Source organism: Pseudopodoces humilis, chromosome 28, assembly GCF_049639895.1.
Source record: "Pseudopodoces humilis isolate 2021_Gansu_Grassland_sample_001 chromosome 28, ASM4963989v1, whole genome shotgun sequence".
Classification (NCBI taxonomy): Eukaryota; Metazoa; Chordata; class Aves; order Passeriformes; family Paridae; genus Pseudopodoces; species Pseudopodoces humilis.
In genome coordinates this window covers 2,866,165-2,884,436 of record NC_142227.1, presented here as the reverse complement: position 1 = coordinate 2,884,436, position 18,272 = coordinate 2,866,165, and the positions used below count along the sequence as shown (strand labels likewise).

The following is an 18,272-nucleotide window of genomic DNA, read 5'->3' as shown; positions in this document are numbered from 1 at the left end:
CTGAGAACCAGAGCACTTCACCAGCTCTTTGTTCCCTTTCTCGGAGCTGTCTGGATCTTCTCAAAGGACTAACAGTTTGCAGATGCTGTTTGTTCAATAAAAAGAGTAACCTCGTCTCCAGCTTCAGAAAAAACGTCTGCAAGAACTGCTGCTTTCTGCCTTGCTCCCAGCAGTGCATCTGGGTGTTCTGTCACCAAAAAAGCAGAGAGGCCGGGGGTTTGAGTCAAGGCCTGAGGTTTGGGATTTTGGGTTAAGGTTTGGGGAGAGCTCCACTCGTTATTGAGGGGCTGTCCTGGAGCAGTGCCCCTACCATTTAGTGCTTGCACTGACAACTGCAGGCTGAGTCTCTTCCAGCGGCACTTCTCTGAGGGAGTAGTGAAACACCTTTCAGGAGACACCTCTATTGCCTGGGGCATTGATTTTTGTCCTCAGAATGACCGGGCAACACATCCTGCAGCCCTGCCAGGCTCTGAAGGCAGCACATGGTGCTGAAGTCATCATCCTAAATCAGATTTTAGTGGCTGACATTCAGTATTCTGAGATTTTTCAAAGGCATTTTAAAAAGCCTGAAGAGCAGTGGAATCCTGGGTGGTTCAGGCTCTCTAGGTGTTTGCAAGTGATTCATCAGAACACTCCGACAGCAGCTTTTGTACAATTGCTGCTCTGTGGACAGAGACAACAAATCCCAGATGGGTGAAGTGGCTTTGGCTGAACCTGGGGTTGATCTGCCTGCAAAACCAGGGTGGCCCTACATCCTGCCCTCCTTTCTCTTCTCCACCTGTGCCCTGTCTGGTAAGCATTTCTGCTTCTTGGAAAAGCTTTGCAGCCCTGAGACAAAGGGCAAATTCTTTTTCTGTGATGAAGCTCAGCCATAGAGTGTTTAGCCACAATGGATTGTAGATTAAAAAAAAGTTTACATGGGTTAAAAATGCAGTGTTGATAGGGAAAAAAAAAAAAGTATTGGTAAAGGAGTGATACTGCCTGGGAAAGGGGAGGTTTGTGTGGGGCTGTGTCCTGCCGTGGGTGCAGGGTGGGCTCAATGCCGAGGAGATTCTGCAGAACAGAAGCTCAGACTATAAAAAACTCTATAAAAAACTCTGGGTTTCCGGTCGTTTGAGGCTGCTGACAGACAGAACAGCTCCAAGGCTTAACAAAGCAGCTGTGAATTAGACTTTGGAGAAGCATCAGTTTTCACCAATGCTAGATGGAGCTCTGCTACTCGCAAACACCACACCTGTGTAGGCTTTCAGACCAGTGTTCACACTTCTGAGCTGTGCCGGTGTCTCAGGATCCCCCGTGGCTGTCAGCTGCCCAACACAGCTTCCAGGGGCCTTTTCCAGGTTTTCTGAGGCAGAGGACAGGTGATAGGATGGCTGGGTCAAGGTGAGCATCATGGCTATATAGTTCCCTTCTCATCCTCCCAACTTGCCTCCCTCCCTTCCTCTTTCCACTTCAAGTCATCACAACCCACAAATGTAATTTATTTACAATCAAAATACTTATCATATCACGGTCTCTGCAGGGCTCACAAAAATGGGTGCAATATCTACAGATGTAAATTCAGTGCAGGCTTGGGCTTGCACAGGATGAGTCCTGCAGGTCAGATAACGCCCAGGCCGCCATCCCATGTGCTGAAATCCCAGCTGGCACCTCAGGGTACAGGCAGAAAGATGTGGTTTGACAGCAATTCAAGTAGGCACGCCGAGGGTTTGCAGTTTCGCAGCCTTTGCGCCGGCACAGGTGCCAAATAAACCACCCCTGGGATGGCCAATCCTTTCAGGATGTCATCATTCCAAAAAGGCCAGCTCCGAGAGGACAGGAACATTTTTCCCTCACATGCTCTGCTGTGTGGTGACAGCCAGAGGGACAGCCCAGGGGACAGCAAAGTCACACAAGCCTCTGCTGCCACGGGACACAACGGCTGCTTGCTGGTGTATGGTGCAGAGTCCCCCTGACCTGCTGCTTCCCCACAGCTCCTTGGTTTCCATGGGGTTGGTCCTGCAGTCAGTGAAGCTCCTGCATTTGAAATATACGCTGAGGGCAAGTGTTTCTTGCTGGTGTCAGTAATTAATAGCAGATGCTTGATGAGGGATGTGTGGAGGCCAGCCATGTGCAGACTTGGGTCCCCGTGCCCCTCTGCCAGGGCAGGGTCTCCATGTCCCCGTGGCTCAGGGCATCCCAGGGACCCCTCATCCACCTGGCTGGGCAGCTTGACCCCCTCCAGCCTTGGCCAGGCACACACAGGTGTGTTTGTTTACCTGTGCACGTGTCCCGCACACTCACCCCTGCAAACAACACCTGCCTCCATTCCCTCCGTGCTGCCTGGGGGCTGTGGGTGTGTAACCCTGAGGGAGGGAGCTAGATGAAGGAGTGCTGATGAGGAACTCATTAATTCTGGTGCCTGTCAGCCTCACAGGATGATGATAAAACGCTGCATCCTTCTGGAGCAGCGGGAGGCAGCAGCAGGACCGGGAGGGAGCAGCCTGGCCATCCCACACCCCTCCTTGCAGCCAGGCCTCCCATCCTCCCACCCTGTGTCCTGACACGGAGCTTGCATCCAGTCCCCCTCTTCCCCTGGATCACCTGGGAGGGGTGGGAGCATTGTGAGGTGGATAAAGGTGGAATTGTGCCGGCACCATGTCCACCACAGCTGCAACCCAGTGGCAGCAGGGTTTGGAAGGGTGTGTGGGCTTGGATGGCACCTGGAATGATGCCCTTCCTCTTCAGCCCCTGGAACGGGGATGGTGCCCTCCTTTCCAGCCCCTGGAACGGGGATGATGCCCTCCTTTACAGCACTGTGCACACACAGGTGTTTTGGCATGGCCATCCTGTGACTACGTGCCTGCGTGTGCCACTGTACGAGGTGGCACCTTCACAGGGCACCAGCCTGTGTTGCTCTGACTGCCTGGATGATGACAGAGGCTCTGGTGGTGCCTGGCAGCATTCCAAATGAATTCAGTGCTGTCCTTCCCATCAAACAGCCACAGGAGAAGGCATTTCTCGTCCCCATCTTTATTCAATGTGCCAAACGCGCCACTCCTGGGCCTCACACTCACATCTTGTTCACAGCTGCAGCTTCAAAAGGACTAGGGGAGAAGGAAGGGGAGATTGTGTGGGAGGCACGGAGTGTGCTGGGGCTGCTTGTGGTCGCCATGTCCCATCAGGGAGGAGCTGAGACCCTCTGGCCACCACTCCAGCTCTGCTCCCCCAGGCTGCTGGGACTTGGCTGTCCCCAGCCATCCTGCAAGGCCATGTGAGATGCCTCAGATGTGGTCTGGGGCTGGTGGAGCAGAGGGCAGGAGGTGGATGGAGGCCAAGGGGGTTCTGTCCTACTCAGAGCTGCCTCTGCCCCCTCCTATTCTTCCCCACTCCACTCTCAGCCCAGCCCCATCCGCCTTACAGGGCTGAAACCAAATTACCATCCCAGGGAGGATGCTGCGGCAGGTTTTTTAGTTTGTTAGCAGAGTTAGAAGCTGGCGGCCCGGGGCTTTTCCCCCGCCCCTTCCCCCGTGCCGGGGTTTGTGCTGCCGCGGGTGTGCCTGCCGGGGCTCCCCGATCCCGCTCCGGCCCCGCCGGGCTTCCCCCCTGCCCCCGCTGCCCGCTGTGTTTACCGTCCCTACCGGCGGCTGTGTTTACCGTCCCTACCGGCGGCTGTGTTTACCGTTCCCAGCGGGGTTTTCTCCCCCCCGGCCCCTTGCCTCAGCCTCCGCCTGCGCCGGGCTCGGAGCAGGTGCTCCCCCCCGTGCCGCCGCTTTTTCCGCGGGGCCCTGGCGCTGTCCTGCTGCCCGGTCCCGTACCTCCCTCCGACCCCGTACCCTCCGGTCCCATCCCTCCTTCCGGTCCCATCCCTCCCTCCGGTCCCGTACCTTCCTCCGGTCCCCTACCTTCCTCCGGTCCCATCCCTCCCTCCGGTCCCATCCCTCCCTCCGGTCCCATCCCTCCCTCCGGTCCCGTACCTCCCTCCGGTCCCGTACCTCGCGCCGCTCCGGCCCCGCTCCGGCCGCCGGCCGCGGGGCCCCGAGTTTCGATTTCAGCCCTCGTTTTCCTCCGCGCTGTATCCGTTTCCGTTTTCCCTATGGGTTGTTGTACATTTCCGCTTTGCCTGTGTCCCCTCCAAAGCGATTCACATATCCCTGTTTCGCCCCTCTTCCCCCTACAGTGCGGTTCCACCCCGCGGCCTCCACTCCCTAATTCTTGGCATTTTATTTGAAGCTATCCATTCTGTTATTCTGGTATTTCTTATTAGTACCTAGTAGTAGTTGGTTTGTAGAAAGCTTGTATGCCCACCTGCTCTAAACATAAACAAGCTTCCTGACTGGTTTTCACGATTTCCAACCCCCCGAGGCGTTCACCCTTTAAAAGAAGCGGTCAGATCCTCGGTCCTTTGTCCTTTCTCCTGGATTCCCCTTTACAGAAATAAAGTTGTGAATTATAACCCAGAAGAGAAGTCCTCCCCTGCTCCTTCACCCGATTCTGTGGACTCGTGCTCAAGGTGAGCCAGTGAGCTCAGATCCTGGTCAGGACCCAGACAGAAGTTCTGGCCAGGATCCCTCCTGGCCCCGAGCCGGAGAAAAGAAGAAAAAGCTATTTGAGCTAGCCGGGGATCTGTGGCCCGGGTCAGGAGGGGGTGGTGCAGTGGCAGAGATGTCCATTAGCCTCCGGGATGGAGATGGAGCGATTTGAGCTCGAATGGCCTCACCAGGACTGCGATGACAGCCTGGCTGCCCCAGCTGCACTGGGATGACGCCAGAGCGGTTCAGTCCCGGTTTGGAGCCCAAGACAGGGATCTCAATGCAGATTTGGAACCCTGTGCATGCACACATGTGCCTTGTGTGTGCTGTACGACTTAAAGCACTCCAACACCCACAGGAGCTGCCCCAGGGGCGGCCCAGCCATCTGACTGTAAAGCAGCCCAGAGCTGCTCCCTCCTCACCCTCGCTTGTCCCACTGGAAGAAGGATATTTAGCAGTGGAGCCTGCTGTGCTCTGAAGTTTAATTAACCCCATCTCCCCCCTGAGCAGGCTTCCCTTCCTCTGCTCAAATGCCACAAATGATCCTTTGCAGATGCTAATCTGCAGAAGGAAAAAAAAAAAAAAAAAGATTCCACATTTAATTGCAGAACATTAAGATATTACAGGGTCATTAAAACAACATGAATATGGAAATGAAATCCACAGGCATCCATGCAGATAATAGCAGGGAAAAGGGAGTTGCAGGTGAAGCTGAAAGGTGGAAAGGTGGAAAGGTCAGCTCCATCTGGATACATCATTAACCCCCTGCTCCAGGGGGTTAACCCTCTCCAGGAACCCTCCAGTGGCCAGGGGGGTGTCTCAGAACTCTTGTTTGTGCTGGCTTCACCCCTTGGGACCCGCAGCAGGGGGAGGGTGGTGCTGCCCTGGGCAGAGGCCAAGTGGCGAGGGTTGGCCCTTGCTGTGGGGGTTTTGGGGATCAGCCTCTGCCTGAAGCTGCTGGAGCCTCCAAAAATGGCTCAAATCCTTGCCAAACCTAGTCTGTGACTTGGACCATGGGATCTGACAGCCCAGGGAGGGATGCTGAGATGGTTTTGCTCTTCAGGGACTCCTTCCCAGCCTAGGCCAGCTGTGGAGCCAGGCTCAGCCCCCCGTGTGCCTCATTACTGGGTTGATCCCAACACCCTGGCTCCCCTTAGCCCCAGCTCCCTCCCTCCTGCTGCTCACGCTGCCAGCTTGACACTGACATGAGCTGCTAAGTGGAAAAAATTAATAGGGGCCTCACTAATTGGAGCTGAGCCACCAGGAAAGAGAGAGACACAGGCCAGGGTGGCTCTGACACCCAGCTGCAGACGGGTGACGGGTGACTGGCAGGGCCAGTGGGCAGGGTGGCCACAGCCAGCTGGCCTTGAGGGCTGTTTGTCATGCCCAGGGTGCTGCCGTGCCTCTGTCCTTGCAGCCTTTGAGATGTCCCCAAGGAGCTCCAGCCCCTGAAATTCGGGTCCTGCCAGCTGCCACTGCGTGATGGGAGGGTGTGGGTGAGGAGGGCGTGGTGCTGCTGGGACACCTCCAGATCCTCGGGACCCTCCAGATCCCCAGCACAGCACTGCGGTGCTGTTGTGCCGAGCTGCCAGAGCCCCCCTGCTCTCCCAGCAGCAGCTTTTGCCTCCAGGGAGAGCATGAGGAGAAAAGCAGATTAGAGTTATCTGTGCATCTCCTCGCTGAGCTGAGAGCTAAATGTCAGATCACATCTGACACAGTTCCGAAGGGGAGGGAGAAGAGTCCCAGCACACCCCTCATCTCAGGGGGCACCTCTGGGGGCACAGGCAGCGGGGCTGGCAGCTGGATGCCAGCATTTCCCCGGGAGCAGAGGGGGGACATGGCTGCCTCGGGGTCCTGCTGCCTTGCCTGCCTGGCAGAATCCCAGCCGCAGCCCCAGAAACTTTCCTCCTCCGGTTCCCATGGAAACGAGGAATTTTTTTCTCCCCAAAGTTGAGCTGCGTGCCTGCACTCTCTGCCCAAGTGGAGCCCCTTCACCAGAGCCCCACGGGACGATGGTTTGGTGGGAGCTGCTGGCCCGGCTGGCGCGGTGCCTCGGCCGTGTCTGCAGAGCCAGAGCCCGGCTGTGGAGCTGGGGCAGCACAGACACCCTGCTCGGGCTGTTCCTGTGCCAGACCAGGGGAGAGGGGCCGAGGAGGAGGATCGTCACCTGCACAGCATAGCCTGTCATCTCCATGGCTCAGCTAGAGAAAATGAGCACCCTGCTGGGAAAAGAGCCTGGCAGAGTGACCAGGAGCTCTCACTCCAGCCCCAGGCATCATGTAGCATGAGCCCCTGGGACTGATGGCCAGGCAGCAGGAGCCAGCCCCGCCTTGAGCTCCGGCTGGGAAAGACACTTGGGGAGTGATTTGAGACCGTGCATCGTCAATCAGAGGGTTTCAGCGCTCTGCTCACCTTCGCAGCCTGACGTCTGCTCTGATGGAAGGAAAAGCTTTCCCCATCCATCAGTCCTGCAGGCTGGCAGGAGCGGGCATCGCACACCAGCCCTGGGGCCACTGAAATCCTGAGGGCTGAGCTGCGGGAGCTTTTCCGTGGGATAAATGTGGAGGAGTCAGATTTAGACAACAATGACTAAAACTGAGCTTCAGTAAAAATTAACTCCAAAGAGGGGAATGTTCCAGGCGCTGCCATTTGCTGTCAGTAAAAATAAACCTTCAGGTTAAACACAGCCTTTTCCTCCTGGGTGCTCACGTGCCAGATCAGGGAGCTTCCTCTCGCTGAAATGGTTAAAAGCATAAAATCACCGAGGACCAACTCTACCCTGCTCTGCTGAGCATCATCCCTGGGGCTGAGATGGAGTCCTCAGTCCCCTCGGTACTCAGGGGTGCATCAGGGCTGGGGTCACCTTGTTAACACAGTGTTTGGGGTCCAGCGAGCACCTGTTCCACATCCAGGAGCTGGAGGGAACTGGAAGCACCAGGTGTTTTTTAAGGCTCACTGGACACCTGGCAGGGCCCATCCCTGCACCAGCAGCACCTCCCAGCCACACAGCCCCCTCCCTCCCAGGGCCGGCTCCTTCCCTCCCCCTGCCATTTTCACTGGGGTTTTAATTAGTGCTCCTCTGTATATTCAGCAAGCAGGAGCCCGGAATGGAAATGTACAGGTGTCCCCTTGATCCAGTTTCCATGGTTGCCGCATCGAGGTGGGGGCTACATCTTTTTTTTATATATTTAATAATTTTATTACAGTGGCTTCATTCCACTGGCGAAGAAGGGAAGGGGGGAGAATGTGGGGGAATAAAAAATGCTGGATGAAAAGGCCATGTTCCTGTGGCTGGGCTTATTTGCTGTCATTCTTTTTCTCTTATTAGCAAGCACTGTTTTCTAAGATGCTCAAAGTCCAAGAGCTCACTAACGAGATCCCAGCTCTCGCTGGTGTGGGGGGAACAGCCCAGGCAGCCCTGCTGGAGCCATATGTCTGTGGAGCCACCCCAGAGGCCAAGGGAGAGGAACAGGATAGTGCTGAGCAGGGTGGGCATCAGGAGCACCACTGAGCAATGCTGCCATGTCCTCATCCCTGTCCCCATGTCCCTGTTCCCATTCTCACTCCCCTGCCCCATCCTGTGGGATTGTCCCTGGCATCCCTCACCAGCACAGCAAAGCTTCCCTGGCCTCAGCCCAGGAAGGGACCCCGGCCACCCCCGAGCAGCTCTTGGGGACGCTGGCTCTGTGCTGCACTGCCGGGCCCTGTGCACAAGGAAAGCCCAGGGAGTCCAGGGCAGAGGTCCTACAGCCCTCCCAGGGAACTGGGCTCGTGTTCAGGGACTCCCAGCACCACAATCTCTCCGCCCTGCCCCATCCTCACCCGGTGTGGTGGTGGTGAGGATGATGAGGGTGGTGGCTGCTCCGGGGCTCTGGGTGCCAGCACCAGAAACTCTCATCCTTTCCTCTCACCAGATCAGTTTCAATCTCCTGTGGTGTGGCCAGTTCAGTGTGTGAACGTGCCCATCTGTCACCATTGGATTATTTAGCCCCGACCCTGCCTGTGAAAGCAGGCAAAATCTTCTCTGTTTACCCAGAGCTCAGGATGGTTTTCAGCTTTTGTGCAACGGGCGTTAAAAATAACACAGGAACGGCATGGGCCCAGGAAAAATCCTCTCTCCTTGCACTGCACTGTGCGGCTTGGCTTGCCAAGTAGGAAGAAATCCCCTCTCCTCCTCCTGGCAACGTCCCGCACTGTGGCAGGCAAACACACACGCCGAGCCATGGACCTATTAGTCACCAGTAAATGTTCTTTTCTCTCCCGATTTGTTTCCCTTTAAGCTTGATGTTTTCCTCTCCTGCTGCCCGGGCCTCGTTAGGCTGTAATTAAAGCCAGGAATCAAAGCGGCATGGTGCAATTGAAACTCGGGGCGGGACGCGGGGTGCCCCGGGGAAGGCGGCAGCCGGCGCTGGGCTCTGCTCACGCACAGCCGCCTGTCCCCTGGCAGTGGTGACAGTGAGAGGAGGCAGGACAGACGCAGGCTGAGCCCAGCCGAGCTCTGCTGTAAGATCTTCTGTCGTTTACAGCATCACCAGCTCTGGCACCTGGAGGATGTGCCGAGATGCATCCACTCCTGAAACAAGATGAATTTTCCTGGCTGTGAAAGTCGTAAACACACGGAGCAGCTCAGAGTGGGGAAGAGACACTGCTCGTGGTGCTTCTACACTGAGATTATATCTCCATCCTGCCAGGGGAGGGCTGTGCCCATCCCTGCACAGGATCCTCCAGTCCCCACGGCCAGGGGGACATGCTGACCGCTGCTCACTGCACCCTTTCCCGTGGTTTTCTTCGGAGACAGTCCTGAGGATGCAGCTCCCACACCCAGAATCTGGAGCCATCCTGCTGGCTGTGCCAGGGGACAACTCAGGGAACAGTCAGGCCATTGGTGTCCTGCTCCTGGCCAGGGACGAGTGGGCTGGATGGAGCCCACGACATGGGCTTGGGGCACGGCCCAAGCAGGAACATTATCAGTGCCTGGTAAGCCGTGACAATGGCCAGTGGGTAGTGCCTGGACACAGCATGGCAGGGCTGGGTGCTGCTGTGGAAGCACACTCAGCAGTGTGCTGAGCCCCTTGGGCAGGGCAGGACAGGAGCAGCACCCAAGCAATTGCCACAGCAGCTGAACCAGCCAGGCACCAGAGCTGGTGCTCACCTGGGGAGTGCTAGGGAGTTGTTCGCAGAGCAGGGCTGAGACCACCAGAGAGAGATCCCCTGCACTCATCTGTGCCAGGAACACCAGCACCCCATCGTAGCTCATCTCCCCACTGCTGCGGCCTGGCCCAACAGACGCCCCACGCAGAGGCTGCCCCAGCTTTGAAAATAGATAGTAACAAGTGAGCGCGGGCAGCAGAAGTAGCAAAGCATATGGTAGGTGTTGGAGTTTATTCCTGTCAGTGAGTGTCAGCAGCGACAGACGGCTGGGGGTGGCGAAGCGAGAGGTTTTGGTAGGCGCCCGTGCAACACCACCCCACGGACTCTACAGCTGCGGTGAGGGTGGGGACCCTGCCACCCCCTGCTGTGTGCCATCGGCGGGGCACCCGGCGCTGCGATGCTCTCCTGGCACTCTGGACTGCATCTTGGGACTGTCAGAGCCCCCTCCCTGCGCCTCAGCGGTGTTTGGTGCCCGAGGCACCCCTGAACTCCCCACAAAACCACAACGCGTTTGGCTGCTTCCAGACAAGCCTGTGAGCCCCATCTGTCCCAGCTGAAGGTCACTCGCTGATGTGGAGGAACATCTGGGGGAGTGAATGGCTGCGCTCTGCTCCCAGCTGCTGCTCTGTGCCATGGCCAGTCCTGGGGTGTGCCAGCACTGCCCAGCCCAGCCCTGTGGCATTTGGGGGCTTCCATGGAATTGCCCCCGTGGCCAGACCTGCTCTCACCACCCGATGCCTGTGCCGGGAGGTGGGGTGGGCAGGTAGCCAGCGGCAGTGGGAGGAAACAGATTGTCCGCAAAAAAGCGCGTCAGTTCCCAACCGGCAGCTCGGAGCAGGATCTCCTGTGGGTTTATACCTTGTTTGTCTGAGCCCGCTCAGAGGGTCTGGGGCTGTTTAAGGACTCTTTGCCAGCGTCCTTGCATCAACATGGTGATGTGGGGCTGGGAAAGGTGAGCCCCCACCCTGGCAGAAGCTGCCAGAAGGACTGAAGAGCTCCTGGTGACTGGGCATTGCTGTGGCCTCGGTCATCTTGAGGACCCCATCCTGCCCACACTGGGCAAAGAACAGCCCTGGCAAGCACTGGAGCCAGCACACATTCTCCCTTGGCACAGGTGAAACAAACACTCGCCAAGCAGCAGCTCACCTGTGGCTCCTGCCCCTGCTAATTGCAGCGTTCTCAATTCACATCGATGTGCTTGATAAGATTAGCAATTACAGAAACCTCATACGACAATTGGCCTGGGTCAGGAGCCATGTGAGGGAAATTGGACGGAAGTGCAAATGAGAATTAATTATAACCTGGCAGTGGACAGGTTGGAGGGTTCGAATCTCTATTTTTATGTATTTCTCAGTGCCACCTTTGGCTCTGCTGCAGGTGTGAAGGGTGCCAAGGACTTCACGGCAGCAAAGACGTGCTCACAGCTCTCCGGGTCATCACAGAGCTTGGACAGGGGATGTCACAGGATGGGCCCTCGGCTGTGATCCCAGTGTTGCCCTGGCATGGGCGAGTGTAGCCTGGCATTGCTGGAAATCCGTGCCCTTCCTGCTCTCTGCCTGGCAGCTGCTGTTGTTATCTCCATTGCCATGGCAATGCCAGCCTGGCTCCCACGGCGTGTCCTCCGCCAGGCAGACGCGGTCCCACGCCGGGCTGGAGCCCCGCTCCCGCCACAGCTCACCCAGCCAAACAGCCACGCCACGGACGGGGGGGTTAACACAACCCCAAAACGCTGTGGGGATGGAGATGGGCATGTCCCCTCCCCCAGGAGGTAATATCTGGGTGGGAAGCAGGGGGAGAAGGAGAGTCTGCACCTCGAACATCTCCCAGCCCTGCCCTGCTGTGTCCAGCCAGGTGCCTTCCACCACAGCAGGACCCCTGTGCCCCACAGCCACCCTGGGCTCAGCCATAGCCCCCCTGTGCTGGTACCAGCCCATGGCCCCAAAAGTCGTATTGATCAGCACCCGGCTGCACCGATATTAAAGTGTTTGCCAGCAACTGCTGATTTAACAAATCCTCCTGTCTGCTTATTTATGCCATCTTCCTGCCTCCCACCTGGACCTTCTTGATGTTTAGGAATTTTGCAAACGTTTTAAAGGCAGCATTTCAAAGTCCACCAGGCAGCTAGCAAGGAGCAGGTCACTGGAAAGGGTGAGGAGAGGCAGAAAAGATCCTCCACCCTGCAAGGCAGCTGCTGCTCTCACCCTCATCCATCCTTGCATGCTCCCTGCACTCTCCCACTGCAGTTCCTTGTGTTCTGTACACCCACCCTGGCCCCAGCCCCAAGGCTGGATGCAGGGGTTGGAATTAATGGTGAGGGGAAGTCCAAAGTGGCGCTTCCCATCCGCTTGTTGCCTTTTCCTGGCTGTGGAGGCAAGATCTGGGCCCAGGTCCCTGTTGGATTGCCAGCCTCAAAGCAGGAGAGCGAAGTGCAAATGGAAAAGCAGAACAGAGGGAGTGTGTGCTGTGGGTGACGGTGCTGGGCAGCGCTGCCTGCCCCAGGTACATCCCAGTGGCTGCTGCCACGGTGCTGCATTTCAGCAGAGAGCCAGGTGACGAGGAGCTGGAGGTCACCTCTGCTCCCGGCCGGCTCTTGAGACACCAGCCCGGGGGTTTCCGTGTCCCCTGGAGGAGCGCAGACTGCTGGGTGCCAGGGGCTAACGCCGGGGTGTCACTCTCCACTGATGTGACTACAAAAGACTGTGGGATTCAATTAAGTTCTGTTTTCCTCCCAGTAACAGTGGGAGTCTCTCCTCTCCCCTTTAAGGCAGACACGCTGCCATGGAAGACAAATGCTTGCAATAAAGCGCTGGAGCGCAGTGCCGGGGGAGGCCGATGCTCCCTGCAGCCGGCACTGCCCGGATCGCGTCCGCCGCTCCCCCGCGCCCTCCCCCAGCCTCTCCACAGCCGGTCCCGCAGCAGCCGGCCCGGCCCGGCCCGGGTGTCCAGAACCGTGTGGCGGAATCGCCACGGGCACCCGGCTGGCTCCGGCGCAGGACCCGCAGGGCCACCCCCTTCCCCGCGTGGAGCCCCCCCGCCACCGGCCGAGCGTTGCCAGGCAACGGGAAGATGCTTTTCTGACCGAAACGGGAAATCGGCAGCCGGAGTTGGGAGTGGGGGGAGGGAAATGGCTGGGCTGGGGCTGCCCTCGGGAGCAGGGGAGGCTCCCCCAGCCTCAACAGCACACAAAAAATCCAGAGAGGAGAAGCAGCCGTTGCAGCCCTGCTCAGCCAAAACTGCCGAGGGCCCCCGAGCAGAGCCAAGGACAGCACTTGGCACCAGGACCCCCAGGCTGTCTGGAGGATGGGGCAGGGACAGGCTGTCTGTCCCCCAGCAGGGACAGTCCCGCTGCCTCCTCACTGCAGAGCTCTCCCGGGAGCCTTGGCCCTGCCAAACATCCTGGATGAGACTGAAGCCCTAATTTGCCCTCTCCCTCCCTCGCCAGTCATCACGCCATGGCTAAATGAGCTCCAGGCAATTTTCTCAGAAGTTGAGTCCTCGCGCTGCAGGAACACAGGGCTAAAAATAGCCAAGGCCTGCGTGTGCCTCTCGCCCAGGTGAGCCTCACTCCGGAGATCGGGGCTCCTCCACATCCAGCTGCCTCCCCTGCTCTGCCTCAGTTTCCTGCACAGATTGGGCCACCCAAATGTGCACCAGAGCAGCAGCCTCGGGACCCCTGGTCAGAGGAATCCCAGTGCAGGGGAAAACTCCCAGGGCTCAGACATCACTTGGTGTGCACAGTGATGGGCAGAGCCACCCTTGGGCTTGAAATTTCATCTGGCTGTTCTTTACCTGGGCATTCCCTGACCTGAGGGTCTGCGTTGTGGGGATGTATCACCCTCTTCCTCAGCAGCAGCTCCCAGTTCAGGCACTCCTCTCAGCATGACCAAGCTCCCAGGTCCAGTGAGGCAGACGCATTTCCTTCCCACGGTGACTCAATTACAAATTCAGAGTTAAATCTTCCCCCACAAGATACCCCTCTCCACCCCTCTGGCTGCTTCCAGCGCTTCAAGTGTTGAACACTTTCCAGGGATTTTCATGTGCTCAGGCTGACCCCATCCACTTTGGTTCAGACTAACTTAATCAGCCTCATTTTGTTACTAACTGCTGCAGCTTTGGACCTCTAGAAAAAGCATGACTTAAATTATTAGCACCTACCAAGCTGCTTTCACCACCCCGGTGGGGGCCAGAGGTGAGAGAACAGATCTGTTCCCACCCAGCCTCTATAGCTACCAAAAATGACAAATTATCAGAATTGTGGAAATTAGAAAAATGGCATTTAGGTAACAGGCAAACACTCCTCTTTTCTTCGGCAGCATCTGGCTAGGAACAGATTTGGAAGTGGCAGGTGGGGAGAAAATAAAGCAACCTGAATGCTGTCAGCTGGGCGGGGGGAGAGAACAAAACCATCACCATTTTCTTCATCACCAGTGCTGAGAAGGGCTGCAGGGGTCAGGCTGGGGGAGCAGGTGAGGAGGAGGAAGGACACCCACAGAGTGTGGGAAGGGGCTCTCCCTCACCACAGCCCTGGCTGTGAGCTGGCAGTGCCATGGCTCAGCACAGCCCTGAGTCCCCCCTCAAGCAGGAACAGCACCTTTCCCCGTGTACCCACCTGCCCCCAGGAGATTCACTCCCACCTCACCCCACAGGTGGTCGGCAGCACCAGGGGAAGAGCTTCAGAGGCACCTTGAGCCCCTGGAAGGCTGTTTAGAAAGGGGAGCAGCACCCAGAGGTGCAGTGATGCAAATATCTGGACAGTGCTGAGGTTCCAGCTCTGCTTCCCCACACAGGGAACTCTGAGGAATAATGCTCGGAAATATCTTGGGGAAAGCAGGAGCCAGGGCCACACCTGCATCTGTTTTAGAAATTACTTTATTGCACTAAAAAGAGGAAATAATCTGTAAACAAACATTCCATTCAGGTATTGATATATTTTTCACTCCAAAAATACATCATTAAATCCAGCCACAGAAATATCAAAGCAGGAACAATAGAAAATAGCTCCAGAAGCAGAGAGACCCATCCAAGCAACAGCCCTGGCTCCCACATCACCAGCCCAGCACAGAGCAGGGCTTACAGCAGCTCATCCCAGGGCTCACTGCATGGCCACACACCCAACTCCAGCCAGCTCTGGGACAGGCTGGGGTGGGGCAGGACAAGAGCCCCCAGGTCCTTGGGTCTCCCTGTGGGGTCAGCCTCACCCCAAGGAGCAGCCTGGGGTTCTGATCCTCCTCCCCCAAACCCAAAGGCACACAGTTCTTCTGTGGGGGATTTGTCATTCCTCAAACCTCTCAGAGCACCGAAGTCTTCATCCCAGCTCCCATTCCCCCTCTTCTTGCAGCCTATCCCCCCCACCCCTTGCAGGCTCAGCACCCCAGGGAGCACAGAGTGCTGGTGGTGTGTGCAGGGGCTGTCAGGCAGCAGCCAGCTGGGCAGGGTCCCCTCCCTGCCCCAGACCACCTCAGGGGCAGGATGTTCACCCCACACTCTGGAATGTGACACCTCTTCCTATCCCCCCCCTCCCCAGAGCCTTCATCTGCCCCCAGGATGAGCCTGGGCACTTGGGGGCTGGGGACCATCCCTCGTGCTGGCTCCTGGGGGAGCACAGGGAAGGCTCAGGTGGGAAACTCCCTGTGAAGGACGGACATGTCAGCTCCTTATGTCCTGCACGGTTTGTTTTGAACCACAAGCTCGACAAACAGCCACGATCACCCTGAATCCCCCCGACATGCAAACACAGTGCAATCAGAACTATGCCGTGTGTACCTGGAACATATTTACAGACAGAAGTAAAACACTGCAAAAGATCAGCCTCGGATATAAATAGCCAACACTGAGATCTGCCATCTGCTGCAAAAGGACAAGGAAGGAACATCGACTGCCACCACAGAGGTTAACACATGTGTGCGTGTGTGTCCACGCGTGCTGCAACAGGCGGGGACAGGAGCGCTGCAAATCCTGCTCCCTGCACAGAAACATGCAGAGCCCGACACAATGGGTGACACCACACCAAACAACAACGCAGCATGTTTTATCCACCCGCAGAAGTACCCCGGCACTCCCCACTCCCACTGTCCCCAGCCAGTCAGCCAGGATGACAGGGTGGGATGGGAAGGGTTGGGAGCACCTTGCTCCCTCCCCAAAGGAAAGCTGAAAGCCTGGTCATTCACTTTGGGAAGCCAGATCCTGCTGGGCACAGGAGCTTGGTGGCCCCACAGGACACATCTCTCCTGCCCAGTGGGTGCAGCCACTTGAAAAATTCTCAGCCCTCATAAGCAAGGGAGGGAGGAGGGTTGTGAAGGCTCAGCCTGCCCCCCTGCCCAGTCTGGGATGGCCCCAGCGCTCAGGGAGGGCTACTCCTGTCACCTCAGCATTTGTCAGCAAACAGATCTGCTGGGACACTGCCTGGAACCATCCGTGTGCCCAGGGCAAGGGGTGCCAGCCCCCAGCATCTCCCTCCCGTGGGCAGGGGAAAGGCACAGGCAGCCTTCTGGATTTGGGCAAACCAAAGCCCCCAAAGCTCCATGAGCAGTTTCCCACTGGGGGTCAGCAGTGGGGGACAGTGCTAAGGTGGGCAGGGCAGGCAGCCCAGGAGGCTGCAGATGTCAGACCAAGCCAACCTTGCAGCCTCACAGGGCTGGGACGAGTCCAGGAAAGGCTCAAAAGCCACAAACCTGACTCATCTCCCAGGGTGACCGCCCTTGGCCCACTCTTGGGTCACCTCTGCAGTATTTTCATTGCAGTTTCCAAGACTAGAAACTTGTCTTTTAAATTAAAGCTGTTGCCTGACTACAGGCGCTGGGGCTTTGAGAGGTGGCTGTAAGTGTGCTACAGAGATTTACCCACCTCCAACCTGCTTGGCGGCAGCTGGAGACCACAGGCACAGGGAGGGAAGAGTCCAACAGGTGCTTCCATCCTTCCTGGTGAGGAATGGGCTGGAAGCTCCCCACTTTCTGCTGGGCTCCAGGAGATGCAGCCCCAGGGCAGGACCAGGGAGGGAGCAGAGGCAGAGGCTGTGGCTACCAGCTGGTGTTGGCAGAGCCCCACAGCAGCACCATTCCTGGGGACCCCCACACTCTGCCACAACCCCCGCCCTCCTCAGGGGGCCCTTCCAAACCCTCCTCCAGCGGGGCTGGGGAACAGAGCCGGCCTCCCTGCCTCGCCCCCGGCCCCACAGGTGGGAGGGCTCCCTCCGGGGCTGGTAGCAGGTACCTACAGGCAGGACAGGAGGGCGGTGAGTGGCAGCTCCTTCTCCCCCAGCAGCGTGTCCCGCTTAAGGCTGCTGCCCTTGTTGACCACCTTGAGCTTCAGGGACATCTTCCTGGCGTGCCCGGGGCCCAGCCCATCGAAGAAGAAGTCCTCGTTGAAGACAGGGTTGCGGCTGTTCTTGACAATGGTGCTGCGCTGCTTCTGCAGCTTCCCAGGGTTGAGGCACAGCGAGACGCAGCAGTTGATGCTGCGCAGGTCGACGAGGGCATCGTAGAGGTCCTCGGCGGAGACAAGGCGCACACGCAGCCGGGCGTTGGAGGGGTCGTACTCGGCAGCCAGGCGCAGGCTCCCGCCCCGGCTCAGCCTCAGGCTGTGCTCCCGGTCACGGCCCGCGGGCAGGTCCAGGGGCAGCAGGGCGGTGGGAGGATGCGTCCCGGCCGGGGCGCTCCTGGCACGGCGCTGGGCACTGGGACTGGTGTCAGCCGAGCTGTCGTCAGTGGACAGCGAGCTGTTGCGGGCCACCGAGTGCTTCAGCTTGATAACCTTGGACTGGCTCTCCTGGCTGAAGAGCTTCAGCAGGGAGACGGAGCGGGAGAGCAGCGGGGAGCCGAAGGGTGAGGACTCTGCTGAGGAGCACGTGTCGCTCTCACCGCCGCTGAAGTAGCGGCCGGGGTGCATCAGGGCTGCGCCGAGGTCAGAGGGTGTCCGGCGGCCGCTCTCGCCGTTGAGCTTGGCTTTGCGCTGGGCGCTGGGCGACGTGACGGGCGAGGGGCAGAGGCTGCTGTGCTCGCTGTGGAACAGTGACTCTTTGCGCCGGGTGTGGGGGCTCTCCATCAGCGTGGCGAAGCCGTAGGAGGTCTGCGCCTTGGGCACGTAGGGCAGCGACATGGCCGTCTGTGCCTGCGGGTCCACGTTGGTGCCGCAGCTCCCCTCGGTCCAGTCCTCAGCGGTCTCGATTTGGATGATGTGCCGCCCGGTGGTCCGGGACCGGGACCGGGACCGGCTGGACGGGCGGGGGCTGCGCGGGGGCTTGCGCCCGGCCAGGTCCTGTTCTGAGACTGAGGCACCCAGAGCAGCCGCTGCGGGGACCTCGGAGCCCTCAGCCTCGGCGGGTGCCGCGCTCAGCTTGGGCGGGATGAAGAAGTCGGGGATCTTGTCGGGGGTGAGGACGTTGCTGTAGCGGGACCCCCGCGAGGACTCCTCTGTCCCCGCGCCCCGGGACCCGCCGTTCTCCGCCACCCCGCGCAGCCGCTCCAGGAGCCACATGTTGCTGCCGGGTGTGGGGCTGGAAGAGACCCGAGGGGCGACGCTATCACAGGGGGCCGGGCACCGGCAGAGGCAGGACGAATCCGGAAGCCCCGGGAGCGATCCGCGGCACCGAGAGACCCGAACCTGCCAGGCGCG

General features: G+C 58.4%; 1 protein-coding gene and 1 long non-coding RNA gene across 2 annotated transcripts; both read right to left on the bottom strand.

Moving 5' to 3' along the window:
• Positions 1 to 1,460: 1,460 nt before the first annotated feature.
• LOC148182510 (uncharacterized) lies at positions 1,461 to 4,068 on the bottom strand. Its single transcript, XR_015774628.1, has 2 exons — positions 3,975 to 4,068; positions 1,461 to 2,016 (listed from the first exon to the last, which is right to left on the bottom strand). It is a non-coding gene; the product is annotated as an uncharacterized LOC148182510 (long non-coding RNA).
• Positions 4,069 to 15,046: 10,978 nt separating this feature from the next.
• On the bottom strand, positions 15,047 to 18,272 carry C2CD4C (C2 calcium dependent domain containing 4C). Its single transcript, XM_014259932.2, has one exon. It carries the CDS (start codon positions 18,132 to 18,134, stop codon positions 16,872 to 16,874), a length of 1,263 nt encoding a protein of 420 aa, XP_014115407.1. The 5' UTR covers positions 18,135 to 18,272; the 3' UTR covers positions 15,047 to 16,871.